At 43.0% G+C, this 27,548-nt stretch overlaps 3 protein-coding genes across 3 annotated transcripts; 1 reads left to right on the plus strand and 2 right to left on the minus strand.

The window, feature by feature from the left end:
* Nucleotides 1-1,636: 1,636 nt before the first annotated feature.
* Nucleotides 1,637-4,761, minus strand: snrpa (small nuclear ribonucleoprotein polypeptide A). The gene is made up of 7 exons (XM_071521337.1): nt 4,626-4,761; nt 4,275-4,355; nt 3,996-4,168; nt 3,628-3,804; nt 2,713-2,889; nt 2,502-2,590; nt 1,637-2,346 (listed from the first exon to the last, which is right to left on the minus strand). The coding sequence occupies exons 2-7, from the start codon at nt 4,345-4,347 to the stop codon at nt 2,187-2,189; spliced, it is 849 nt and encodes a 282-aa protein (XP_071377438.1). The 5' UTR covers nt 4,348-4,355; nt 4,626-4,761; the 3' UTR covers nt 1,637-2,186.
* A 100-nt stretch (nt 4,762-4,861) lies between these two features.
* On the plus strand, nt 4,862-10,351 carry actmap (actin maturation protease). The gene is made up of 7 exons (XM_071521488.1): nt 4,862-4,982; nt 5,192-5,404; nt 7,745-7,813; nt 8,064-8,188; nt 8,816-8,945; nt 9,471-9,541; nt 9,623-10,351. The coding sequence occupies exons 2-7, from the start codon at nt 5,226-5,228 to the stop codon at nt 9,964-9,966; spliced, it is 918 nt and encodes a 305-aa protein (XP_071377589.1). The 5' UTR covers nt 4,862-4,982; nt 5,192-5,225; the 3' UTR covers nt 9,967-10,351.
* Nucleotides 10,352-10,614: 263 nt separating this feature from the next.
* On the minus strand, nt 10,615-26,960 carry itpkcb (inositol-trisphosphate 3-kinase Cb). Its single transcript, XM_071521147.1, has 8 exons — nt 26,851-26,960; nt 23,267-24,649; nt 14,833-14,932; nt 14,528-14,741; nt 14,108-14,312; nt 13,395-13,496; nt 13,049-13,120; nt 10,615-12,912 (listed from the first exon to the last, which is right to left on the minus strand). Exons 2-8 carry the CDS (start codon nt 24,458-24,460, stop codon nt 12,703-12,705), a joined length of 2,097 nt encoding a protein of 698 aa, XP_071377248.1. The 5' UTR covers nt 24,461-24,649; nt 26,851-26,960; the 3' UTR covers nt 10,615-12,702.
* Nucleotides 26,961-27,548: the final 588 nt, after the last annotated feature.

Consider the following 27,548-nt stretch of genomic DNA (forward strand, 5'->3'; position numbering starts at 1 on the left):
ATTTGTATTTATTACTCCCATCTGTAGAGGGAGTAATAAACTCCACATATCATTTATTGACAGCCATATAAAATCTACCCCACAACTAAGTCTGTATAAATCAAATGTTTGAGTGTCATCATAAGAGGTCAGTGTAAGCTGGACTGTAAATTAATTTAAGAATTTAAATTTTTCTGATGGTCTAATGCAGTCAAATCAACATTTTAACATGAATAACCCCCAAAGCCAGAAACCATAGTAGTGAGACAATGAATAGGAGACTGATTTTGTCCGCCCATACAATGAGTATTTATCCCCAAATGAGCTCTACATTATAGTAGTGTTATCAGTTCTGAACCAATAAAAATGTCAGTCTGAGTGGAGCAGGTCCAGATTTGACATCTTGACATTCAAATTCACGTTGTAGCTCTCTGGTGTCTGAATTGGTCTTGGAAAAGTGATCCGACAAGCATGTGAATTTACAGGAAAACAGAGAACAGTGCTATTCCGCTCTATTCTTACAGAAGCTACATATTTGGTGCTAAATAGATGGCAATATTTGAGAGATTGAGTGAGATTTGAAAGGAAAAAAAATGAAATTCATAATAGTGATGAAATATACCTTAACCACCCTGCCTTTCCCCCCATTAGATCTGAGCCATTCAGCTTTAGCATAAAGAAGAGACAAGTGTAGGAAATATTACATGCGGTTCACTCATAAATAAACCTAAAATGGCAAAGAACCATAGCTGCAGGTCAGCCAGTAGTAAGTGATGTAATCAAATTGAAATTTTGGAAATGAATCTCCCCAACTTGTTCCATTGAGCAGAGCACAAAGGCCAAATAACAATGATGAATTGGTTTGTCCAGACAGGGACCGTTTTACCTCAAAGCAGAAATTGAATGAAAGTCTGATTAGGTTACTTTGCAAACAATAGGTCAATAATGATTTATATGGAGGCTGATAATCCAAGTTCCTCCTTTGCAAAAATTCATTCTTTCAAATTTCCCAAATAATTCAATTTCCCACAAATTATTAGTGTCTCACAACATTCTAAACTGATAAATGAACATTTAGGACTTTTTTTTTTTCATAAGAATCCATGACTTCCTCACTGAGAGGAGGTACTGGATTAAGAATTTACAGATAAAAGAAATCAGAAACCACCTGCAAGTATCATCTTAAGCAGGTTATTCCAGCACCACTTTACCATTTCAGGTGTTTTTAGTTATTTCCGAAGAGTAGTAGAGAGTAGTCTTTAAAGATAACTGAAGTCATCATTAATTATTGGACTTTTTTCCAGCTCTTAGGCCACTAGCAAAATTTCATCACCAACCTATTCCCAAGAGTCATTAGAAACACCTTACAACTAAGAAACCAGTTAGAGAGACACTTGCATCAGTAACACTGAGCTCACATTCACTACACCTTGACTTGGGGAATAGAGGAAAGCGGGTCCATAGCGCCATCTGCTGGAGGTGAGTGCTCTCACTGTTATTACGGTTGAGCATACCGAGCTTGGTTGGGTTGAAAATATAGAAATAGAAGTAGAAATAGGCATTTTGTCTGAAGAATAAGTAGCCATCAGCCAGCCACCCCACACACACCTGCTGCCCAACACACCCATGTAAAACAAGTAGAGGCGGAACATTGTCACAAAAGTAAATTTTTAATAAAAACAAAAAAAAGCTCCAGGTACAATGTCTGGTAAACCAGACTCTGGGTGCAATGCTTTATGACGCACAGTTTAAAAAAGAGGAAAGACGACACATCAAGTTCCTCGCTGGTCTGTGTATGAAGCTATAAAAAGTCAGACAACTGCAACCTCTCTCGCTCTCCTGTGTAAGTCAGGTCAGAGAAATTAAGGATTTTTAACTTCTACATCCAATTCATGAAAATGTAATTTACCAGACCATTATACATTTGCAAGTTGCTCTTGTTGATAATTCCTTATGAACTCTGACAGAGCTGTAGACGACTTTGTGGTTGTATACTTACATGTAACTCTGAGAATAGAGAATAGAGAGTGACAAATTTACTGCAGCCATACTGCACTGCACTGAATTGTCCATTTCTAAAAACATGAATCCGAGTTCGAGCCAATGCTCCACATAAAAAAAGATCTGTGTGTGTGTGTGTGTGTGTTTGAGAGACAGACCACTGGTGCTGGACTTGCCTTGGGATGGGGGACGGGAGTGGGGTGGGGTTATTTCTTAGCAAAAGAGATTTTCATGGCGTTTGTCTGTGTGATCTTGAAGCCCTGCAATGCCTCTCGGGCAGCGCCAGCCTGCACCTCATTATCGAACTCCACAAAGGCGATGTCGTGGCGACCAGGGACCAGACGCACCTCCTTGAACCCTGGGAACCTAGAAATAAAAACAACAGTCAGGTTCACCATTCAACAAGTACAATGGTTCATCTGGAAAAAGGAATACAAGGCAAAAATGTTCTCCATCTTGCTAATGAGCTGGCTTCTGATATATGCATCCTCAAATAGATTAAACAAAGAGCGGATACTGACTGGTTGAAGAGCATAGACAGCATGAGTTCGTTCGTCTCCTCTGGCAGGTTGGTGAGGAAGAGGATGTGATTGGGAGGATTTTCTGCCACCTGGGAGGATAAAAGGCAGTCAGTAACAGCAAGTGAATGTCTGAATAGAATCACCAACACTAAGAAGCAAAATGAAAACTTGATTTTTGTAGAAATTACACACAAAGCTGGACACACTCTACCTGCTGTGGCATCTGTCCAGGCATCTGTCCGGGCATCATCTGGCCAGGAGGCATGGCACCAGGGGGCATCTGACCGGGTCCCATCCCAGGAGGCGGCATCATGCCTGGAGGGGGCATGTAGGGCGGCTGGCCTGGCATGGGCATCATGCGAGGAGCCTGGCTCATGGGAGGCATTCCCTAAAGAGTAACGTACAACAATGTTGTGTGAGCCGTTAGCCGCGATGATATGCTCCAAACAATTCTGCCACAAATATGAAATAACCATGGCAGGCATTTTCTGACTGTTGAGGTGATAAAATACAGAATCTCCACGTCTATCTCAGCAATTTTCTGAGAAAGAGTCAATCCATTTTTATCCAGTATAACCGACTATAATCAAACCACACCCTCTTTATCCAGAGCCATCCATGCCCACTCTTCTTAGAAACTAGGTTCAGGCAAATGAACATTCTTATCGAGGATCACAATTGAATACTTGATAAACTGTGAATGATACTCATGAAATTTGATATTACTTTACAGTCCATTATTTCTATTAAGTTTAACTGTTACAACCAATTGATTTTCACCAAAAACACCTATTGCCCCATATATTGGTAGTGCCTGTCAGAAGCATGGCGATAATTAGCCTAAAATGGGGGTTAATGTTTGGTAAAATATGACGCAGTGTCGAGTGCTATTGACAATTTATCAGCCGGATAGTGCACATCATTAAACTACATAATTTGGGAAAGCTTAATTTGCTGATCCATGCAAGAGTTCTTGGGAACTGGAACAACACCAATCCTGATACCACAGATCATCAGTGCACTTCTAGTATAACTTTATATTTTTCATTATCTGTACACTAGCACTGATACTAATTGGATGTCCACATACAGCGGACATCCAACTATTACGCCTTGATGTACTTACAGGCATTGCTGCAGGCACCCCAGGGCCCATGGGTGCAGCAGCTCCCGGTACACCTTTCTTGGGTCCAGCTGCATCAGCCCCCTTGACCTTCCTCTTTTCCTTCTTACGGTCACGCTCCACGAAGGTCCCCTTCATTTTAGCTATGATGTCCGAGTCCTGCTTGGCATACTGGATACGCTGTAGGGAGAGATGAAGACGAAAAGTCAAGACCACGTGTGTTTGTATTCTCTTCATCCATCAAGTCAAGTCTCAAGCAGTTAAAATTGTGACTGGAGTCCAACACCTTTGCCTTGCAATTATTGTGCAAGACTTATGTTACATTTTCAGTCCCCTCAATGATCTGGTATCCTACCAAATGATTAACCTACCATGGGTTTGTCATAGAAAGGAAATCCCTGCATTGATCTCAAAGCATTGGAGGCGCTGTTGACTTCTTTGAAGATAACAAAGGCCTGACCCCGCATCTTCAAGTTTCGTGCCACCAAGATGTCCAAGATCTGTCCAAACTGGGAGAAGATGGCGTACAGCGACTTCTTCAACTCTGCAGACACAAGGATCACACGAACCATTAGTTTGCTTGGTGTGGGAGACATTTATTCAGCAGCCGGACACTGAACGTTAACAGCTAGCAGATACTGTACACTTACCATCTTTCTTGATTTTCTCATTCAAGTTGTTGATGTAGATTGTGTGGTTGAGTCGTACTTCCTGGGCGGCCATCTTCTGTTCTGTGGACAATAAATTAGCAGAGGAAAACACACTAATGAAAAATACTGCTTTTCCACCAGCTTGAGACGAATAATCGAAAACCCGGCAAACAGCTAGCTACATTAGCTAACAGCAGCCATCCAAACGTATAGTTAGCTGTTAGCTTAGCTTGGTCATATCTATCGTTTCCCCTCTGATTTCTACCATTGTGATCAACCACTTCTTAACGGGCTAGCTAAGTCTGCAAGTAGGATGCAAAAAAGGATAATGATATCCAAAATATTACTTACCTTTCCGCTTTTTACGTGTCGCAAAAACACCTCGAGGTGATGAATGAAACCTCGAGACTCACGACCATGGACGTTGAAATCTCGCAGAGTCGCAGACAGTAATCTCGCGTAAAGAAAAGAGGCAGAAACTATTTCCGGTTCCCGTCCAGCAACGAGATTTCATTGGCCAGGCTAAAAGCTGCCAAATATGGGTGACAGACATACCCGGTAATGTTGGCTAACTGCGCTTACTGTGCTAAGTGGGAGCCAGATATCATGGATATTACCTGTGAAAAGCTACCAGATAAACATTTCTGTGTAAATTAACTACAGTTAGAGATTTGAGCTTCTTGGTCCCAACATAGATTATGTAATAAGGTGAGTTACTCTTAAATTGCGCATATTCCTGTAGGTTGTAGAGTTTGGCAGAGAGAGAGAGGAGGGCTGGGTTGGTGGTGTATGATTCAATGTGTTATCGATTTAATGGAAATTGTCAATAAGTGCTGTTGTCCCCTTTGTAAACATGCAGTACACACAAATGCACGCCACTTCTCTCAGTCAGAACCATTTCAATCCTTTCTTTACAGTATATGGTCAGAACCCCAAAAGAGATTGGAGAAAATGTCAATGGAGTGTCCCGTGTCACCTCCTCCTCCTCCTCCTCCACCTCCAGGAGCCCCGCCTCCTCCTGCTTCAGTGTCCAGCAAGAAGAAGCTTTATCAGGCTATAGCTTGTGGCAGGAGTCCTGTTGAAGGAGACCACGCAGAGGCCCGCCTGCTGCTCCAGCAGAGGGACAGCAGGTGAGTAGATTAATTTCTAGTGGTCGAGCTCTATCTGCTGCACTTTTTCCCAATACATGTGATTAGCATTGACCATGACCACTGAAAGTTACTGGCTTGTGAGGGAGAAGACTGCAATTGCTTGGACATTGTTTACTTACTGCACATGCATGGTAGACTGCAATGATTAGGAAACAGTAAAGCGAAACTGTTAGCAGCTGTGCAAAATCTTCACGTAGAGCAGTGGCATAATTGTGTCTAAAACATTGGGGGGTCACCAACTGAAGGTTGGGGGGTCTTTTAATTTTACTAATTTTAAATGCATTTCCTGCAATTCTACAGACTTTGGCATCACAGTTGAGCTTTCTTGAATACAGTAAAAGAGAGACTAAATCACCTTCACCAAAAAAGGAAAATGCTAAGTGACAGACTATTGGCCTAAGTTTTGAACACAGTTAAAACAGTTTTTTAATATCATCCCTTTCTCTATTAGTTATATATTTTTTCTTTTACAGTGTAATGTGTCTACTTGGAAAAAAGGGTAACTACATAAATCTTAACAATGGAGTAAAGATCACCATAACCAGCTATCCTACATGAAACGTGCATGACTGCACACATTACATTCTCTTGTTTGAAGACCGCTAGCATTGTATTGTGGATTGTAATACTCCATTAATCCACCAATCCACCAATCTCGTTCTTCCCCTGCGACCTACCTGAAAAGTAGCTTCACCAGCTACTTTTCTTGAATTTCCCCAAGGGCATTAATGCCATCTTATCGGGTTGTAGGTTGTCAAAGTCCACAGTAAGAGCTTTACCAGGGGCTCCAGGTGTCAGGATCAGTATCAGGACTCGAATGCAGACACGCAGACAGGGAATACAGTTCAAAACGTCTTTACTGAAGGAATAAGCAGGTACAGGGTTGTAGGCAGGCACAGGTCATACACAGGTGGTCACAAGGCAACAGTACCAGTAGGAGCAGGCAATCAGGTGGTCCAAAGAACGGGCAGGGTCAGGACCAGCAGAGCGGTGTCAATCGGCCTGACGCTTGGTGCGTGCAGAGGTGGCCAAAAGCACCAAACGTGCTCTCCTCCAGGTCTGGTGGCAGCGGCGGAAGAAGGCCTGAGCAGACGGGACCCCCACATCCTCCTTCTGAGCAGGGAACAAAGGTGGAAGGAGGAACGGTTGTGGGAGACTGGGCAGCGGAGGGCGATCTCCAGATCCTGGTTCGCTCGCTCAGTCTGGCTGTTGGTCTGGGGATGAAAACCAGAGAAGAGACTGGCAGAGGCTCCGAGGAGCTTACAGGACGCCTTCCAAAAACAAGATGAGAACTGAGGCCCACGGTCAGACACAATATCCAGGGGAAGGCCGTGCAGTCTGAATACATGGTCAATGAGAAGTTGTGCAGTCTCCTTGGCAGTGGGCAATTTAGGCAGAGGCAGGAAATGAGCAGCTTTAGAAAAAGAGTCAACAATGGTGAGAATTACTGTGTTACCGTCAGAGGGTGGCAACCCAGTCACAAAGTCCACCGCAATGTGCAACCAGGGTCTCCGAGGGATGGGGAGTGACCAACCGAAATGCTAATTTAAGATATCTCTAATTACATTATGACTAGTCAAAATGCTAATTTAAGATATCTTTTATTACATTATGACTAGTCAAAATGCTAATTTAAGATATCTTTTTTTACATTATGACTAGTCAAAAGGTATCAAACACAAGGCAGAGTCCATGAGGTTGGGATATGATTGGCAGGGTTGATGACATGTGGTTTCGATACTCGATAGTGAATGTCCCATATCACAAACAAACTGAATGAATGATGAAAAATACGGAGACAATTACGGAGAATATCACCGGTAGATCCTGGACTTTCGTTTGGATGGTGAGCGATTCAAGACTTATTTCAGGCTTTCAGGTTATGTGACATGCGGTGCGCTTGCGGCGTTGCAAAAAGTTGAGACGCGTGCGCACCGCGACCGCGCCGCTCTCGCGTTTCAGCGCGTCTGCAGCGCGCCCACAAATGGATTTGCGCGCGCAGCAAACTACATTAAGTGCAGCAAAATAATGTTCAATGTTCAATGCCTATGATGTAGAGAATCCGTCCATGTTCATACAGTGTAGCTTTACTCGTTCATACAGTGTAACTTATAGCTGATAGATAAATGGATTTCACCTTGACAAACGCTGGCATGCTTGTTGTCATAGCCTCACTGTATAGCTGTGTCATATATTATTTGTGTCCACTAAAGCTCTTTTTCCTCATAAATAAGCATTTGAGGCCCAAGGTAAGAAGGGGCCTACAGCAGATTTTCTAGTATAATGACTGATGTAGTCTGTTTTTTTTCTGTGCTCCAGTTTTAGGAAGGATCTGCAGTGGATCTTGTTTAACAAATATGTGCCTTCCCTCATCCAAGATGGTCCACAGTAAGTCAGTGAACTTCGATGTCAGTCTAATAACATTATAATCTACATTTTACTGAGAAAGCATTGATGTGACATGAATAAAAGTTTAAATCTATTGTGTGTCCAGTGGAATCTACGGAGCCCCTAAAGTCCCGAAAAGGCTTCGTAGGAATCAGCATTGGATGTTGTGGTGTTTGTTTGAACCAAGTGCTTTCAGTTTCAGTCGTTTAACATAATTTGTACTATGAGGCTGATATGTCTTTACCTGTAGGTGCGGTCTGGTGGCTTTGTGGATGGCTGCTCACCTACGACAGCCACAGCTGACTGTTGACATGGAGACTATTGTACAGACAGCTTTGGACAGAGGTTACACTGCACAGGGTGAAATGTTTTCAGGTAACATTATCTTTAAAGAGTGTGTAAATGCACAGTTTTCAGTCAGTCTGTGCCTAGTACACAATTTTGAAAGATGCAAAAAATTTGGGAGCAAGAGCAAATAGGGCAGCGTGTCTGTGATATCGTCACCCATCTCCACTCGGGGGCGGTAACAATTTTCTGATCACAAAGCATTTGACACTTCCAAAGGCAAAGTAATAAAGAATAGCCTACGTACCTGGAAATTCTGCCTTGAAACTGATCTGATTGAGGTGTGGCCAGAAATGCAACACGGCTGACAGTTTCATAGAGAGCAGTTCAACAACGATGTTCTGCCTCTAGAAGCGGATGCATGATTTAATTTTAAAAAATGTGGACATTAAGTGCAGGATTAATGCTATTCACTATATGGAAGGTATATAATCATGTTTACACTGAAAAAAACGTAATTTAGTGCTGAGTCGCTCTTTAAACTTCACAAGCTGCTGTGAATGACAACTTAATGCAATTTTAATCTGTGTTCAGTTTATGGAGACCTTGTTTGTCTGTTTATGGAGAGTCTGTTTATAAGGAAAAATCTAACCTTACCACAATTTCTGTGCAGCTGTGTGTTCCTTATGTATTCATTGAGATTTTTTTATTTTTCAGCCCACAACATGGCTCTGTTGGCAGAGGAGATGTGTATCTGCAAGGCTGAACTCCTGACAGGGGGGATAAGTGGCAACAATGCCACAACCATCATTGCACACATGTGTGACGGACAGCCTGTTCTCATCCCGTATCTTAGACCCACAGAATGACCAGGAGGGTATTTCAGTGAGACATGAGTTTAATATGCATTTCATTTCATGTTATTTATTTTTAAACAGGGAGAGTGCACCTTAATTGACTCGAGGGTAAATGTGCCAGTGTTAGCCAACTGGCTTATTTTCAACTGTTGTCCCTGTGGCCCGATGTTATTGGCTAGAAACTGTAATTAAAAATATATATGAAAGCACAACATACAGTCATCTGTACAGTACAGATAGACAGTCAGGAAAATATTCAGACAGATATTATAAAAAAAAATGAAAATGAGGAGAAAAATAAGACAACAAATTAATGTTTGGCCATGAAAAGGGTTAGGATTCATATTGACAAGCTTGCTTAGAAATGAGCCATTTTTTTAAACTTTGTTTAAATATGTTGTAGGTTTTACTCTCACTGAGAAAGCTGAAAGAGCGTGTTCTTTACTGCTATGTCAGTAGCGCTGCTAAAAAACAGTATATAATTAGAGGGCAGAATTCCTTGACAGTATGTACAGATATGATGAGGACTTCAACCATGAGCCATGCCAGCGTAGTGGACACAGAGCACATTGGGCAGTCGCTTCAGGTAAGACGCACTCACTCACCCACTGTCTCAATCAGTCAATCAATCAATATGCCACACATTTACCATATCCATCCCTTCCAGGTGTTCTCCTAGGCCTCGACCAGGGGAGCGTGAGCAAAGAGCGCACCCGGCCTGATCCCACTCTGCCCTGGCTCTTCCTGCCCAGTGACACCAGTTGTCCCGTTCCCACCACGGGGGTCAGAGAGGTTTACATCCTGGCTAAACAGGGCAAGAGCCTCCGCTACCAGCTGTGGAGTTTAGACAGAGTAGCTCAGAGCAATGACCAGCTGATGATGATGGACCCCCAGAGGGCCAGCGACGGCACCCGGTACGTGGTTCCTCAGGGAGGGGTGGAAGCCGGACTAGCTGGCCAGGTGGTGTTGGTCCACACAAGGACAGAGGAGCAGCAGCAGCGGTCAGGCTGACACTGCTGTGGGAGTAACAATGGACACAAAGTGCAGATGAGTCTCTAAGATGCAGGGACTGTTACATGGAGTTTTATCTGTTAAGAGGCATCACAACGAATGCTTGTGGCATTTTGTGATTAATATAAACCTATGCAAATCAGTGGCTAAAAGAGTTAAATATGATGTCCATGACAGCAAGATAATCAGCTTAACGTGCTGAGTGAGAGAACCTTAACTCTGAATGTGTATTTGCCTCACTTTGGATGGATCCTGTTATCACTTTTATTTAAACTGAGAAGCTACTGTACATTTTTGACTGTTTTGCATGAGTAGCTAGAAATGTGTTGAATTTTGAACATCTCCTCTTAGACCTTTTGGTGCTAAATAAACCACATCAAATGAATGGAGCATATTTATATAATAAAATGATTCAAATTTCTGATTTGTTTTTTGTGTCATTTATGATTCACTGCCTACCTGTAACTGTTTATCTTAGCACTTTTGGCTATTCAGCAAAATAAAAGTCTTCACACCAATATCAATACAATTTTAAATTGATTTTGGTTTGTGAACTGCATGATCAATGGTGATGAATGGTGTATCTGATGTCTGATGTGTAGTGGGGGGGGGGGGGGAAATCAGAGTAGAAAACACTCCAAAGCTCTTATTTTCAATTTATTGCAATCAATGCCATTCCAAACAAAGCAGGGACCTAATATCAATTTTCACAAGTCTGTAAAAATACAGTACATAATATGTTATGGTTACAAAGTTACAAATTAACTCCCCATACCTCAATCCAGTTCTCTCACACACAAAGCACCCAGTTTGAAAACCTGATAGTTTGCCATATTAAAAATATAAAGAATATGTGGGCAGAGAAATATAATACTTTGTAAACACTACATTGTTCCTTTCTTCCAGTAGGTGTGCTTGGTGAGGAATTTTCAGAGATGGAAAAACAGAATTCCAGTTCCATGAAGTCAGACATTTTGCAGCAATGGTGTAGAGCCCTTATATTGTGTACAGTGTGTGCCGCCTGCACACACACACACATTCCCCAACAGTGCTGCCTGACACTGTCAAGGGACGCAGATCTCTGGAAGACTCGACACTGGAATGTTCACCGACCTGCCGCATTCCTGCCACGGAATGCCAAATACGGTCATAAGCGCTGACATCATATCGACGTTATTACAAGGTTATATACTCATATTAACCTCATATTGCCATTTTCTTTGTAAACTACCAATCTTACATAGACTCAAAGTTCAAACCTACTAAACCTCCCATTTAGTGTAGCTAAATGAGGGTCTAGCATCGTCCTCATATTTCAAACAATGTTATTCTCGCCTTTGATGATGCATCATCCCTTAAAACCGAAGAAATGTTGAAATTATCTAGTTTGTAGTTAGTGCATGAGCTGATAGATGGGAGAAACAGCACACTTAGCCAGTTAACAGTTTAATCAGGGAGTTCCAGTTTCATATTACCTTTTCCACCAATGATTCACTCGCTCTCACACTTAGTTTTAGTAATCTAAAGCAATATCGATTAAGCAGAATAGAGCAATCATGGGAAATTCAACTTCTGCTTAACTGCTAAATGTCTGCATCTGTGAACCCATCTTAAGACACAAAGAGGCAGAGCTTGTTTTGTTCAATGGCTTTGTGAGGCTCCATAGTGCAACAAATTCCAGACAGGCATGGCTGTCGAGCCGCATACTGTACACAGTAAAAAAAAATATTCTCGTATTTCAGACACTTTCACTGCATTATCATACAAAAAACCAATCAAGAAACACTTTCAGTTCCCACTTGAAGTAAATTAAACTTTGGGATTAAATGTTTATCGGTTTACTTGGGTGAACTCTTTGGAAGAAAAATAACATCATGAGTCCACTGCATTGGAATGGTCAAACAGCTCTTCCATTAAAAACGCTAGGCACCAGAAACAGTACAAACAGGGTAAGGAGGCTATAAGAAGGCAAAAAATTAAATAAAACTATTTACAGAGAGACCCTACACACTGGGTTAGTTTACACACAGTTTTACCAGTGTTTTAGTGTTGCTGTATACTAAGTGGTCCATGACAAAAAGGCCACTTAAGAAGGTTTTATACCACTGGATCAAGTTCATTGTTGTAAGAGTGCTATGTGCATCTCTAACCAACAGAGGGAGATGGTGATGAGGGAGAGGAGTAGTAATGTTACATGTGCTTGTGTGTAGAAGTGGTAGAAGTCAATGTTGTTTCTTAATTAGAGGTCCACAAAGTCAGAGACTGTACACTCAGGAGAAAAAAGGTACAGCCCCAGCGACAACAGGTACAATTCTGCACCTTTGTCAAAATCCTTTAGTTTCTGGATGAAGTGGTAAAGAGTCCTGTATGCTATGCTCTCTCTCTCTCCCCTCTCCCTCTTGTGTCTCACATCAAGGCAGGTCGTCTGACCTCAAGCTTCACCAATGGACCACGTGCAAGATGGTGGCCTTTTGGCGTATCCCACAGTGCAATGCGCAGCCTGCGTTCGTTTTGCCTCTGTGGATACTGACATTTGGATATTTTGCATCGTGGTTATGGGTATGAAAAAAAGTAATGGTATCAAAACTGATAGCCGATTATATTTATGGACCTTGTCTGTTCATTCGTCGGTCAATCTCAGCTTGTATCATCTTCTCATTCCACAAATTCAGAGTGTTTTCTCCGCGCACTGCATGGTCCATCTGTTCACGCCGTCGTCTGTTCTGACTCCGCCCCTCAGGGTGTGGGGGGCAGCATACTGCTGAAGATGTCTATGAGGTTGTCCAGCCCCCAGAGGTAGCCGTCCTCCCTGTTGCCCTCCACCCAGGGAGTCCTGTGGTCCAGGGTAAGAGGGGCGGTCAGGGGAACCGTCTTCCCAAAGTCGATCATCCACACCCGGGCCTGTCCCGATGCATCGTGCACAAACAGCAGAGAGCTGCCCACCACCTGGCAAGAGAACAAGTAGGGCAGGTGAGGTTAGATGTGTGCGCAATTCAATACAGTAGACTAGATAATATTATAAATTTGCAAATTAGCCAACTAGTTTGTTGTGAAATCATGATGTGTGTGTGTGTGTGTTCACCTCGTGTGTCCTGAAGAAGTGTGATTTCTCAAGAACAGAGCGAAGTTCCTCTAGCCTCTGCAGGTACAGTTTCTAAGGGTAGAAAAAGAACAAAGAGGTGAGATGTGGGTCAGCAGAATATAAGAATAGAGAAATGGAAAAGAAGTCGCAAAATGGAAAAAAAAAAAACCTGTTTCCTTTCCTCACTGGCCTGAGTTAACTGTAACTTGAGTAAAGCTTTAAATAGAAGACTTGCACTTAAATACTCTAGACTTAAATAGAGTAGTATTCTTGCCGTTTTAAATTTATGTAGAAATAAATTACTATTGAATTTGGATGAATTGGTCAGTGAACTCTGAACACCTACCAGGATCTGAATGTTCCCATCGACAAAGTCCTCCAAGGCCTGCATCACCTGCTCTCTGTGCTTGGTCTTCTTAAAGTTGGTGTTGCAAGTTCCATCTGCTTTCTGTTAAAAAACAACAACAAATAAAACATCAAAATTAAAGCTAAACTGTTTATTTAATAGTCAAGTACATAGACTATCTTGTTCCCCTCCCTCTCAATCATTCTTTTGACCAGCATGAGCATGGTGATTCAAATCAGTAACTTTTTACAGCTTCCTGAGTCCGGTATCTCAACAACTGAGATGCAGTCCAGCTGAAAGTTCTGTTCATACTTGATGTACTGATTATATGGAACATATAACGTAACACTCAGCCTGACCGCTATAACCCGTTTGACTGGAAAATAAAGCCACAGTGGACCAATTAGCTGCTGAAAATGGATCATCAGTAATTTCATTCATGGGAGAGTAATATGCAAATCTATAGCTATTGGCATAACCTGGTCCCAGTCCTGGATTTCTTTTTGAAAGTACAAGTAGTCCTCATTCTGACTACTCGTTCAGCCAAGAATTGCAATAGTCTAGTTGTTTGCCAATTCTACACCAGTGAGTGGTCTTGTCCTGTGTATGAACTGATAAATATTTAATCTCAATGTTTGGTACTGTTTGTTCACTTCAACAACACTGACTGCTACAGCCAAGTGCGGGATGAGCCCCAGCTGAGCCCTTCTGACCTTAATGCCTTCGATGCGGAAGCCCAGGGTGGCTGTAGAACTGAGAGTCTCCCTCCACTGCATGTATCTGGGTTTGAGGACCCCCTGCTGGGCCTTCTCCTGCTCCGTAGGGGCCCCGGGGTCCACCGCCACCATCTTCTCATACATATCCTTCCGCAGGCGAGGACGCTCTCTGGCTTTACTCAGCTCCTCCTCTAAGTATGTCCTGATGGGAGACGGAACGGAAGGGAAAGGCTTAATATGGCAAAGAGGCAGAACACTGGTGAGGAGTAAAGTGTGTGGAGGCTTATATGCGTTTAATGATGCATTTTCTAGGCTCACTACAACTCCCAAAAGCCTGAGAAAAGCTCTGATTATCACTATGAACTTGGAAAATGTTTGGCACACAATCACACATGCTTTCCACACTCACTCACTCACCTGCTGCCCATCTTACAGTCCATGATGGAGGGAGAGTCGAAGTCAGCCAGCAGGTCATCCATCAGGTTATAGTCCTGCTCATCTCTCTGTACCACGCCGTGATACCCAGGCACGTAGGGCCGCAGAATGTCCTCCATCAGCTTCTGTAGGCACTGTTGCTCACACTCACAGTAGCGCTTCAACAAGCGCCCGTACTCCCCGGCCTGGAAGTTACCTTGGAGACAGGGACAGAGAAAAAGAATAAGAGAGGAAAAGTAACATTTGGAGTGTGTCCTATGCATGTGTGCGTTGGCGTATATATGTACCTGCATGGCCGGCTAGCTGCACCCAGGGATAACGCTTCTTGAAGGACACGACGAAGGGGGACCAGTGAACCATAGTCTTCAACTTCTGCCAAGGCTTGTTCTGGAAAAAGACAAACATCTTCAAATCATCCTCTAAGAAAAAGTGTGACGTGGTAACACTGATGACAAATCTGAAGAACTGACTCACTAAAACAGCGGGAGAGTTTCTTCTATGGTCAAAGGCGAAGCATTGCAAGACACTGGCCAATAGAATGATTACCAATTAATGGATAAAGCCCAGCACATACCCTGTAGACATTGGACAGACCGTCCCCCTTAGCCAAGGCCAGGTGCACAACGTACGTGACAAAGCCCATTCATGAAACATTTACCAAAGCCAACAGTGTGGTGCCATAAAACAGAACCCCCACTGTCTGAAACACTGCATGTGTGTGTGTGTGGGTGTGTGCGTTCGTGTATGTGTATAATAGTTATCTGTGTTGGGAAACACTAGAGCAAGGACAGTGTGCAACGGGGGCTTTGACGCAAGCGATTTGAGAGAAGAACATGACATCGATTAGCAGAACGTGTGTGTGGGAAATCAAAACAAGCTGGCAGTGAGTCTTGGCTGAAGTTAGGTGTGTTGCGTTACGCAGCAGATAAAGAGGAGGGGAGAGACCAGGAGACAGAGGTCTTACTGAAAGGTGAACAATGTTATTGAGAACGAGAGAGAGAGAGAGAGAGAGAGAGAGAGAGAGAGAGAGAGAGAGAGAGAGAGAGAGAGAGAGAGAGAGAGAGAGAGAGAGAGGTCAATTTGGTTAATCGAGTAGAAGAACAAGGGACCATAATCATAAAATCCATCTTTTTACAGCCCTAACAGACTATCTCTGCCATGTTCACATGTTTGCCTATCTCTCCTCTTCTCAAACGCGTTCTTTCCACAGCTGCTGTGTTGAAACTCTGTGTCACAATAAAACAGTCTTAATGCTGGAATGTACACACAACGGAAATGGTGGGTTTATGTTTGCCAAGAACAAACAAGCTTTATTTGAGTCAAATGAGGGCTGATTTGTAACTCAAAAGGTTTAAGCTTTTTACAATCCAGACTTTAACCATCCAAATTTTGGGTGTACTTGCTTACAGTACTGTTAGGCACATGTAAAAAAATAAACCATCCATAAAGCAAAGATGCTTTCAAAAATAATGAAATGAAAAGTTTCTAAACATCAAAAAAATGTACTATAAAGAGCAGTCTACTGATACATTAATGCAGAAAACAAACATCTAAGACGTCACTTATATAAAAAAAAAAATCTAGGGTGCCAAAGACTTTTGCACAGTACTGTATGTTATGGAAGCGTTTGACTAGCAAAAAAAAAAAACCCAACCTTTAGCAGAACTTACCCATCATAACTCAACATTTAGGTCTGATGTACTCAATATCAGTGGAAAATTGCTACATCCCAAAAATACATGTATACGCCATGTGAAACTATCAGCTCTTACGTCAGAAGTTTAGACAAATTTCAGGGTGGCGGGGTGAATGTGTTTCAACACCGTCATTCATAGTTTGTATTTTTTTTTAAAACCATGCCAGATGACTAATGTAGTTACGGACTGGGCCTTCAAGTTGTCAAACCTTTAGATGTAAGAGAGCTAGGAACAAGCCGTTCTGACTGCATTCTACAGGTGTGTTGCTTGTGGCAGGGAAACGGTGAACGGCAGGTTCGTGCCGGCTTTGTCAGACAGCTGGTAAACGTCAGGATGATAGATAGAGAGAGAGAGAGAGAGAGAGAGAGAGAGAGAGAGAGAGAGAGAGAGAGAGAGAGAGAGAGAGAGAGAGAGAGAGAGAGAGAGAGAGAGAGAGAGAGAGGGGGGGGGGGGGGGGGGGGGGGGGGGCAGAGTGAGAGTAAGAGCGAACACCAGACGCCTGTGACCCGAGCCTTCAATCTCATTAACAGATTAACCTCAACATAACCTCTCCCACCTCAGGAGAAACAACACACCTGAACATATTGAAAACCAACCGCATGCAGGCGTTTTACACATTTTTCCTAACCTTTCTCTGATTAGTAGCACAATTTCAGTACAATTCTGACAGCGTTTATATTGAATGCTTCAATAGCTGATTTGAATGTCCAAGGTCTTGTTTTAGCTAGAACTGTCACTCAACTATCTCTCAGGATGTTTGTCATTTTGTTCAGGATTCCTTCAAAGGCAGCTCAACATACCAGCAGCCAACCTTGACCTTAAACACTGGTGAAGTTGAAAACACAGTCTGAAAAAAAAAAACATTTCCTAGCCTTTTCAACATTTATCCTCTTTTATAGGTTTCCCTGTATAAGGCAGGACAAGAATATCCAAACAGAGCACTAAAAAAAGATCAGATTTAGAACAACCATTCCTCCACCGCATAAAACACAACCAGGCAATCCATCTTGAGAAAGACACTCCAGCCTGGTCAGCACAGTAAAACTGTCCCAACTTTAAGCCTCCAAAGTGTATACTTATGAACCTGTTATGTCAGATTCTGTTGCTCTGAATAGAGGGGGCAATGCACCTTAGGTATACACATTAAACTTATAGGCCTACTATTTTAGTTTATCAATCAGTTCTTTTAAAAGAGTGGGATCGTGCTCAACAGTGAGGATATGTTTAAGCAATATTTACGCTAAAATGGACAGAACATTTTCGGACACCTTCGTCTGTGTCTGTGGATTAGAGGTCCACTTGTGGGTCACAGAGGAAACCTTTCAGTATAATCAAATCATATTCATACCAAGTAGGTTCTGATAAATTCATGTTAATGTGTATGAAATCATGTAAGTAAAAAGCTGATGTTTGGGTAATGTTGTTACTGTAAACATTGGGCAGAGAACCGTTCATAAAACAGTCAACACAGCAGTCAAAAAATAATCAGCTGAAATAACATCCGTTTGTGGTCAAAACACAAACCACAAACCAAGTTTAGCCATCAGACCATGATAACCCCTGTCTCTTTTTATTTAGTTATTATTAGCATTATCTCTCCTCAGCCAGAGAAGCCTTCAGTGACAGATGGAAGTCCAGGGGGTTGACAGGAGAGAAAGGTGAAGCAGACAGCCAGCCTCTCCTCTTTCATCTCTCTCTCATCCTCATGCTTTCTCTCCAATTGCTTCAAGCTGACAGCTTGGTGTGTTGCCTCTCTGGGGTCAGATGTACCTGCCTAATATTATCAGTCTCCACTAGGGCTGCACCGTTAAATCGCAAGACGCAGCAGTTGTTTTTGTTAGAAGTAAAGATGTTTTGGAAAACCTCTGATACAAAGCATTCTGCTGCTGCGGAGAATCCCTACAAGTTGCATGTAAGAAAATGTTTTTCCATTGCAATTCAAACTCAGTAAATCATAAGCATTGGCATCTCATTCTGTCTCCCCAACCCACATCTTTGAGCATTTTGAAACACTGAAAATAAATTACACCACAGCTGAACTTTCACCATCTCCGCTGTCTCTCTGTGCCTTCAGTTCTTTATTCTGTGCTGCTTTGTTTCTAGCTAAGCTTCCTTCTCATTCCCCAATGTTTTGATGCACATTAATTTGCCCTGTTAAACTCTTCCTCTCCCCATTTTAAATATCATGGAAGCCCCTTCTGTCGCTCCTCTCAACCACTTTCTGTCAGTCATGTCACCTCACATCCCATCCTGTGGTTCAAATGCAACCAACGTTTACAAACTGGAAAGAGTTATGTTGTTGTTTAGACACTTAACACTGTATGTCGGGTAACGATTTTCAAACCATGAGCATTTCACCTCCCCAATCCCCAACAGCTTTCCTTTCTTTTCCTCACTCACTCTTGTCACACTCCCATCCTCCCTAATACTTTTAAGCCCATCCTCTCCGCTCCTAGACTTTGGGGTTGGAATGCTGGGAATGTCCTCTGGTATTCGTCATGGAGAAAGCAGCTTTACACACACACACACCCCTCCACTGGGGCCCCTCTGTTGTTCACATGGCAACAGTAATGAGCATAGTCAGAGAAGCCATATTGACCACAAAAATGTTTTTCCCCAATCTCAAACAGCACCCTCACTCACCTATCAAACAAACACACACACATGCAGGAGAGAGATGAGGCGTTCACCAGCATACAGTCCTTTTAGGACTAGACAATGTGCCTCAGGGAAAAATAAGGATAGAACATTATCACCTAGGTCAAAGATCATTAAAGGCTTGATGCAGCCAGCATCCTTATCCTGGTGGTTGGCTTACTGGCTTCTTAACCCAGATAGAGAGAACGTCATAGTTACAGCAACACAGATATCTGTGCAAACAGTATGGCAGACAACAACCAAATACTGTAGCAAGAGATTGGGCTATCAATCAGTTTACATTTGAATAGCAAACCTGGCTCCTGAATTTGAAATAATCTAATCTCATATCCTCTTTCTGAAGTTCTGTAAGCATTTCATTATTAGCAAGCACATCCAACAGTCTGTGGTGGAAATAGGTTGAATTCAATCATATAGTCCTGTTCTAGTTCTTACCTGGCAGACAGAGCAGTAGTGGAGGAGCAGGCAGGCGCTGACACAGGCACACACAGCCACAGAGACAAAGCGAGAGCGCAGCCAGCACAAAATACTCCGCACCATCAGCACTGGGTCTCCCCAAGCCCCACCGCCTGCACCCAGGGGTGTGTGCCTCCCCGTTGGCCTAGTATCCCAAACAGTCATCTATTACCTTCTTTAACCAAGTCTAGCTTTAGCTCTCCATCCTACTCCAGTTCTTGTAGCTTAGCCTTTAGCTTAAACCTTGCTGTAAACAGAGGTAAACTGAAGCTCGAGTTGCCTGGTAAATAATCCCGTTCTGTTATAAAGGTAACACTAATCTCTCACTTTCACGCTGACCTCTTCTCTTCGTCTCCCAGGTCTTTTTTCACTCCAATTCACCATTTCTACTGTTTCAACATCCTGTCACTCCTCCCTTCCTCTCTATCACTTTCTCAATACCCGATATCTTCTCCCTGTTGATCGAGCGTATCCACCTACCCCTCCTCTGTCATTTATCTCTTTCTTTCTCCCAGACCTTCTGCCTGCTTGAACTCGTTCCCTTTCCTTTTCTCTCCCTCCCCTAGATGATTCACCATCTCCCTATAGCTACTTCTTACTGTATCAACCACCACATACCGAGCCGTCTTTCTCTCAGTCCCACCTTTGTTCTACTTGTTTCCCTCTCTCGCTCTCTTCCCCTAATCCCCACTCAGCCTATCCTGAGCCCGACGCAGAGCCAATCTCTTGCCAGACTCCAACTGGTAGAATGGGGGCAGGGAGAAAGAGATGGTGAATCTCCCAACAGGCCTTCGTCTTCCTCTGCCCTCCCAATGCTCTCCTTCTTTTGTCTACTTGACAAATTCCTCAGTATTATGCAACCTACAGAGGTGTGTGTGCGTATATATGTGTGTTAGGGACAAAGAAGAACCTGTCAGACAACTATTATCAGCTACAGGAGTACTACATAAGCACACACTGAAGTGTTTTCAGGTGCTTTCAGATCTACAGCAGAGCTCTTTCTCAAAACTAGTCTATATAAAACCACATCCCTTTCCCTCTACTCAGCTCTTCTCTGCTCAGCCTTGGGTCAGTAGACGTACAGACAGAGGCGCAGCATGGCCTGCATTTGTGCGTAAGAATTTGTGTGTAAGAATTTCTGCTTGCGCACGATATTTGCAAGCATGTGTAAAGACGGTGTGGGAGTGATGTGTGGGACTTTGTATAATGAGCGCCAGGGAAAACAAGTTTGCAATTGTGGATCATGTGAATTAGCATGCATGCATAGCTGAAAAGTTCACGTGTAGGCTACGTGTTCAAAGCTTCAGTGTATGTTTTTGTCTGCATGAGCTTTATCTTCTCTTGGCTTATCTTCATTTTCCTCTGTTTTTTGTTCCACCGTCTATGTCTCACGGTATTTCAGGGGAAAATATTAGGCTTTTGTTGCAAGGTTAAATGTGGGGGAAGAAAGCATGACACAGACGAGTGATGGAAGTTAAGCTGAGGGAAGTTTCATTATTTAGAAAATAAAGTGTACAATACAGGCCTGAGCAGGCATTTGTAGACATTTACATCTAATAACATTCAAATGTCAGGGACAGAGTAGATATTGTCAGCGAGAAAGAGAGAACGGGAGGAGAAGAAAAAAAAAAAAGAGCACCATATATAGGAAAGATGTCGCCTAGCAACGGGCTCTGCCTTCAGCCCAATTTTCCATGACACACGCTGAACTCTGAATGCAAGATTGCATCGGCATGAGTGTGTGTATCTCTGAATATGCATGTGCGGGCAAGTATCTGCTCACGTCATTGAGCATACAGAATGTAACTGGTTTGGCTGCGAGCTCACAGCGTGGCCGCAGATTTCAAAAGTCAATAACAACACACACCCTCATTCTGTCACTACAGGCGCAGTTCAGTCGACTAAAGGGGACAAAACACTCACATTAAAGGGCCAACTCGTCAGCAACCACAGGCCGGTGTCATCCTGTTTGTTACGACAGCTCCAATGCAACGCCTCAGGTTGCTCATTTCCTGTCTGTCAATATAGTAGCCAGGAAATGACACTGTCCACTGATTTGCTGATACAAATGGTTATCATAATCAAGCCAAAAATCAAGTTTAACAAAGTTATATCTGGAGGAAATGTATATTTGGAAGTGACGGGAGCGATCATTCACATCAGTTAACTCAAAGTAAAAGAATGACAGAGGGACAGAAAAGATCTGGACTGATATTGCTAAAATGGTCCATACTGCTGACTGTATTCAGGATGTTTGTGTAGACTTGAGGACAGTCACTCTCACACACTGAAACTTATGCACGCATGCACGTGGATACACACATGAATGACAATGAGTCACAGCAATATAATCATGTCATGATCTACTGGAGGCCCATCTCCACCTCAGACTGGCCATAAAGACATTTGGGTTTAGTGCAGCTGGTGTCTGTTATAAGTGTGTTAAGAGAGTGTGAGGTACAGGCTAATGATAGGATGTTAGATACCATGAACTTGGACTAGCATGAGTTCAAATCCCAGCTCATGCTATACTGTCACACCTGTCACAGCTCTCTGTCTCTCTCTGTCACATGTCACATCTCTCTCTGTCACATGTCTCTCTCTCTCTCTCTATCTCAAAAATAATAACATACCAAAGGAGGGTGGACGATTCACTGTGGAAACATAATTAGTCCTACAATAAAATAAATGGAGTGCAACTTCTGCCATCTTTCCAGTTTTTGGGCTGGGCCAGAGAACCTGTGTTACCCCTAGTCTATTTCCAGTGGAGACATCCTGTTTTTAAGGCTAATTTCATTCCAAACACTTCGAGTCACAGTGCATCAAAGCCTCCTGACTCAGGGGGGGGAAAACATCATAACCTCCTACTTGGAAACTTTAAATTGAGTTTCAGGACTGGAACAGACGAAAGAAAAGCCTTTGGGGCTTAAGGTCTAGACTGCCCCAAGAGCAGCTGTGCTAGCTATACACGCAGATTAAGGAAGACAATTTGTATATTAACTGTAGCCTATATCACTGAAGTGGCAACTCCAGTGGGGTGACAAATGGTTCAAAGTAGGACTCTGACTCTGGCCCCTAAATATCAAGCTGAATTCTTTAATGAAAGCTATGTGATCATGAACTTTGGGAGTTAAAAGTCATATCTAACTATCTTAATATCAGTGTGACACAGTCTAAACAGCCTTTACATATCTGACCCTTGTGCCCTATGTTTTGATTAGGCTACCAGTAGGCTAATCCAAGTGACAACACAGATATTATCTACTGACATCTGACAACCACTGCCACTATGAGACTGAGGTCAGTATGTGAATGTGTTTGTGCATAAGGATTATTTAAATGTCTAAAATAAATATGGAAATGTGCATGTGTCACCATGTTCATCTGAGTTATCTGGCTGACTAAACAATATGCCTGTGTTTGAAGCTCTTACAGGATATAGGTTTGTTTACCTCTGGATGTTCTGTAAAGTGTGTGTACAATGAGTGATGTGTGCACTCTGTGTGTGCATAGGTTTGTACATATGCATTCCCATGTTTTTCCTCAAATCAAATAATCAGAGCTTGCTGTAGACTTTTTTTTTTTGCAGATGTGTAGTAATTTTGGTTCTGACACCCAGGTTTGTGCTCCAGTTGGTGTTGCAGATTATGAATGGCTCTTAATTGGATATCCATATCATGATATATGGTCTTTTTCCAGCTGTGTGTGTGTGTGTGTGTGTGTGTGTGTGTGTGTGTGTGTGTGTGTGTGTGTTTCCTCTGCATGCAAACATGCATGTAGAGGAAACACTGCAAACTAATGGGCTTTATGTCATCACTGATGGCTACAAAATTGTACAGTGACTTTCAACATGTTACCCACTGTGGAAAAAATAAATGTTAAATGACAGATACATGAATAGCACACTCACCCCAGTCCCATCGTCCGGGCTGCCCAGAGACGAGAACCTGGCTGGAGACAGACTGGACTCAATGTCGCTTCCAGTGAAGTCATCCTCGGATTCCTCGAAGGACGACGCGGAGGACAGGCCGATGGAGGAGGAGTTGGACAGCTTTCTCGGAGAGCGCATCAGCGCGGGGGAACCTCCGCAGCCGCTGTCCGAGCAGGGCGACTCGTCATCCGGATGAAGTTCCAAACACGACCCGCTGATTTCCGGTCCGGCGGTGTGGGGGGGCGAGGTCCCCTGAGGCCTGCTGGGGCTGGGGTCTCTGGTTATGATCAGCTTCGGGATGGTACCCGAGAAACACTGGCCTCCCGAGGCATTCTGGGCCCGATCGGAGTCCTTTCGGCTCCCGGATTCAACGGGACAACCGTTGCTTTGGTCACTGACAGCTTTGGGCTGACATGAAACACTGATAAAGTCAGATTTCGTCATTTCACCCTCCTCAGTGTGATCGTTAGTTATGGGCCGTCCACTATCCAAAGGTTGATCCGAGCACAAGCGCAGCGATGCCAAAGTCCACTCGGTCTCCTGTCCAGAGGTGAGCCGCAGGGCTGAGCTCAGAGTCCCCGGTAATTCCCTAACCTCAGACACAACACTTCCCTGGATGTTTTCTCCCAGTGGCTGGTTTTCCATGGCCGTCGCCGGGGGATCCGAGGCATGGTCTTGTCCCCTGGTTTCTGGCTCGCTACACAGCTCCTCCGCGCAGCCCGCTCCGCTGAGTTCACCGGTCCTCGTTTCCAAGCCCGACGCATCGGACGAGCCAGTCGTTGCCTCGTTGTTCACAGCTTGGCTGTCCGCAGTATCATACTTTAGGCCGGGCGGGCTCTCGAAACCCGGGGCCGTCCGCTCCTCTCCGACCGCCAACACGCTCTCGTCCCTCGGCAACTTTCCCACTCCGTGATCGGGGCGCGTTTCTGAATCTCCAGCTCCCTTCACACAACCTAATGTCACTTCTGTTTGGCTGGTGTCTCGACGGTCCCCTTCCAGCCACGGCAACTCCTTATTTTTCATGTGATTCCTGTTTAACCGGTCACCCTGTCGCTTCTTCTCACCACTCGTAAATCTGCGGATACGGAGCCGTTTGGCTGTCTCGCCTGGTTTCCATTTCGCTTTGCCCGGAGTGGCAGTGGCGTGCGATAGACCGGAGCGAGTTTGGCCCATCCTGCATGCCGTAGTAGTGACCAAGACACACCCTCAATGAGCAGGCTGGGGTTGAAATCACTTATGATATTGGTATTATGACTCCTGCAGTGTAACACATTAGTCATGAACTCCACTTATTGTTGTAAGCCTGGGAAAATCTTAAACTGGGCATTTCCTTTCCTCTTCACATGTTGAAATATTCCATATCTGAGGGAGCAAATAAAAACACATTGATTAATAATTTACACACAACTGCATGAACAACAGCCTGTTCTCATAAAATGCTGTTCTCTCACTTCTATCTCCACTAATCAGGCTGAAAATCTAATTGTAAATCTTACACATAAAGAGTAATAGGTAGGGCTCCATATTAACAATAGCCACAGTAAACACTGGCCTTCATTAATCCCATTACTTGGCTCAAGTAGTGCAATTAATCTTAATTGATTGTGATTTATCAATTCTGACCTGCAGAGTCCTGGGGCAGGCTACAGACCAGTCACAAATAACTGAGTGTTAACGTCGCAAGTAAATACAATGGCACTGAGAAAATATTCATAGCAAAAAATGGTAAAATGTGATATGTATGATATAACACTACAGTAAGACATGTTGACTGCTAAGTAATGACAAGTCAGACCAGTGTTATCCAGAATAATGCTGCCCTCCTGTGTTTGGACACCACACTTCTCAAAGTAGGTTTGTTTCAGTACAGCAATTTCATCTGGACCCTAATGGATATCTATATTATTTTGTTTCACAAAAATACAGTGGAAAATACAGGGACTTATAATCCTGCCAGTGGACATGAAATAGGGTCAACAGCAAATACAGCAACCATACTGCTGTGCAGGAAAACAAAGCATTGCCGTGCCCAACATAAACTATTGAAGAAATGTAATCTGCATTGACTCAAATAGAGATACGACACAATACTCAGCCAAACGTATTCAATTCACCAAAAGGGTCCACCATATACGAAGAAGCTCATATGTGGGCTTCAACTTCTATGTTTGGTCCTGGTGACAAATGGGACAGCATTGCTTTGTAAAATGAAAAACTGGAAAACGTCAGGGCCAATAACACATTTTACTTTACGCATATAAACTGTTCAGAAACACCAGGTCAAAGGCAGCCATTCACAAATCCCACTCCTGTAGTCATGAAAATATTTTACACAAATATAATTATACATAAGTCACAACAACCCCTAAATGTGAAATGTCAACTTTTTCCCATGAAAGGAACCATTCTGCTAGACATAACGAAGCCAGGCATCATTGGAAATTCAATGTAATCTACATAAGACATGATGAGCCATTGAGTGTTTCACTGTCATGAAACCATCAGCATGGCAGCACTGCAGTAACTGCTGTCAGGAGGGAATGTTCAGAGACAGGAAATGAGACAGGAAGGATAACAATGGAAAGAATAGCTCATAGTGTGTGTGTCTGTGTGGGGGGTGCGCCCATACACACACACACAAGTTCATTCTTTTATAGTCAAAATCAAGCATGAGGAATTATGACTCACGCAGGGCTGAATGTAATTATGCACCATGCTGACACCCAATGGATTCTTTTACACACAAGTGCACACACACACACACACACACACACACACATTAAGGGAAGTTGGTCATTCCATGGTCATCTAATGATAGAAAATAGCTAAGTTGATGTATGATGTCAGAGCATAATGATGACAATTACAACCACTCATCAGTCATACAAAACAGCATACACAATCCTCTGTCATTTACCTGTTCAAACAGAAAAAAACACAGCGGAAAACACTTGAAGACTTTAGTTTCAAAATGATATAACCACCATTAAAAAAAGATCACACCCACTCTCCCATCTGCTGGCATGAGAGTTAAGCATACCATGGGTTCTACTGAAGTGAGGAGTCATCTTTTGCAACATTTGCTTATAAAACAGTTCCTGTTTTTTGAGGACAGAATCATTTATGCTTTTCAAATAGTGCATTTCAGGCAGCAAATTATCTTTGCCAAAACTGATATAAATCATGTTGGAATGAAACCCTTCACTTTAAATTAGGCCAGCTTTGATCCTAGACTGGATCAAATCAGTGAGGGTTTTATAACCCAGGGTTTCTTGGACTTTGTAGATACACAACAGCCCATATGGCCCTCATCTGAAAGGAATTTGTCTTATCAGTTTTCAGTGAGCAATAGACTAAACGGATAACTTATTAAAGTGATAAAATAGCACTACTATTGGCTACTACTGATCTCACTTCCACTTATGGGGACCTCCTCAAGAAACATCACCCCCAAACATATCAATCTTGGCCTAAGAAAATACAGTAGGCCTGTTAAAATTCAAATTATGAGCCCAAACAATTAGTCAACCAAATACATCTGCAAACTATTAGCCAAAACTTACCATACAGAGCCTGTACCTTCCGCCTCTGGAGTGTGAGCAGCTGTGGCAGCTGGCACTGAGTGGTGTAGTATAAAGGGTGTGGAGGGGTTGTGCCTGTGCTGTGGCTTATCTGTTTAGCTGTGTGTGCAATGCTGCTAGTGTAATATATCAGCATGTGGTTGAAGTGAAAGAGGAAGCACTTGTCAAAACACTGGTAGGCCCTTTAACGTTACGGGTTGGTTGCTTCAGTTGACAGTTGAAGTGACAAAGCTAGCTTAACGGACGCGTACTCAAACCAGATGAGGGAAATGTTTTCAACCCGAATCAGTCGGTAGATAAACTCATGTGAAGTGACCAAAAACAGCTGGTAACTGAGCAAAACAGTAATAACTGTATTCTAATATGAATTACTTACAGTTTTATGTTGTTTCCACTAACAAAAGCAGCATGCAGTGAGTGAGACAATAGTGTGGGCTGCACAGATAGGCTGTCTGGCAGGTGGATTTAATAGTGCTGCCTTCACGTGCTTCTTGTAAGCTTCCACTTCTGTTTCATGAAGTCGCAAATACAACTTGTTGCGCATTCAATGCTTTTGTTCGGTATAATAATAAAATGGACCCAAATGCATGTCAAGCATGCAATTGATAATTCAATTAACCGATTGAAACAAAACTTAAACCTAAAGTTTAATAAGGAGTGAAAATACGACAAACGACGAT

Source organism: Centroberyx affinis, unplaced genomic scaffold, assembly GCF_046629955.1.
Source record: "Centroberyx affinis isolate AG114_WGS23_722 - 3 ecotype Tasmania unplaced genomic scaffold, CSIRO-AGI_Caff_v1 ptg000076l_1, whole genome shotgun sequence".
In the NCBI taxonomy this organism is placed as follows: domain Eukaryota; kingdom Metazoa; phylum Chordata; class Actinopteri; order Beryciformes; family Berycidae; genus Centroberyx; species Centroberyx affinis.

Excerpts from the sequence above, each read along its gene's own strand:
- snrpa (XM_071521337.1), bottom strand. The coding sequence starts at position 4,347 with ATGGCCGCCCAGGAAGTACGACTCAACCACACAATCTACATCAACAAC. Across the intron at positions 2,890-3,627 it reads GGGTGCCTGCAGCAATGCCT|GGAATGCCTCCCATGAGCCA; the intron begins GTAAGTACATCA and ends GTTACTCTTTAG. Across the intron at positions 2,591-2,712 it reads CTGGACAGATGCCACAGCAG|GTGGCAGAAAATCCTCCCAA; the intron begins GTAGAGTGTGTC and ends TTATCCTCCCAG.
- actmap (XM_071521488.1), top strand. The coding sequence starts at position 5,226 with ATGTCAATGGAGTGTCCCGTGTCACCTCCTCCTCCTCCTCCTCCACCT. Across the intron at positions 7,814-8,063 it reads CTCATCCAAGATGGTCCACA|GTGCGGTCTGGTGGCTTTGT; the intron begins GTAAGTCAGTGA and ends CTTTACCTGTAG. Across the intron at positions 8,189-8,815 it reads ACAGGGTGAAATGTTTTCAG|CCCACAACATGGCTCTGTTG; the intron begins GTAACATTATCT and ends TTTATTTTTCAG.
- itpkcb (XM_071521147.1), bottom strand. The coding sequence starts at position 24,460 with ATGGGCCAAACTCGCTCCGGTCTATCGCACGCCACTGCCACTCCGGGC. Across the intron at positions 14,742-14,832 it reads GCAGCTAGCCGGCCATGCAG|GTAACTTCCAGGCCGGGGAG; the intron begins GTACATATATAC and ends CCTGTCTCCAAG. Across the intron at positions 14,313-14,527 it reads GACTGTAAGATGGGCAGCAG|GACATACTTAGAGGAGGAGC; the intron begins GTGAGTGAGTGA and ends GTCTCCCATCAG.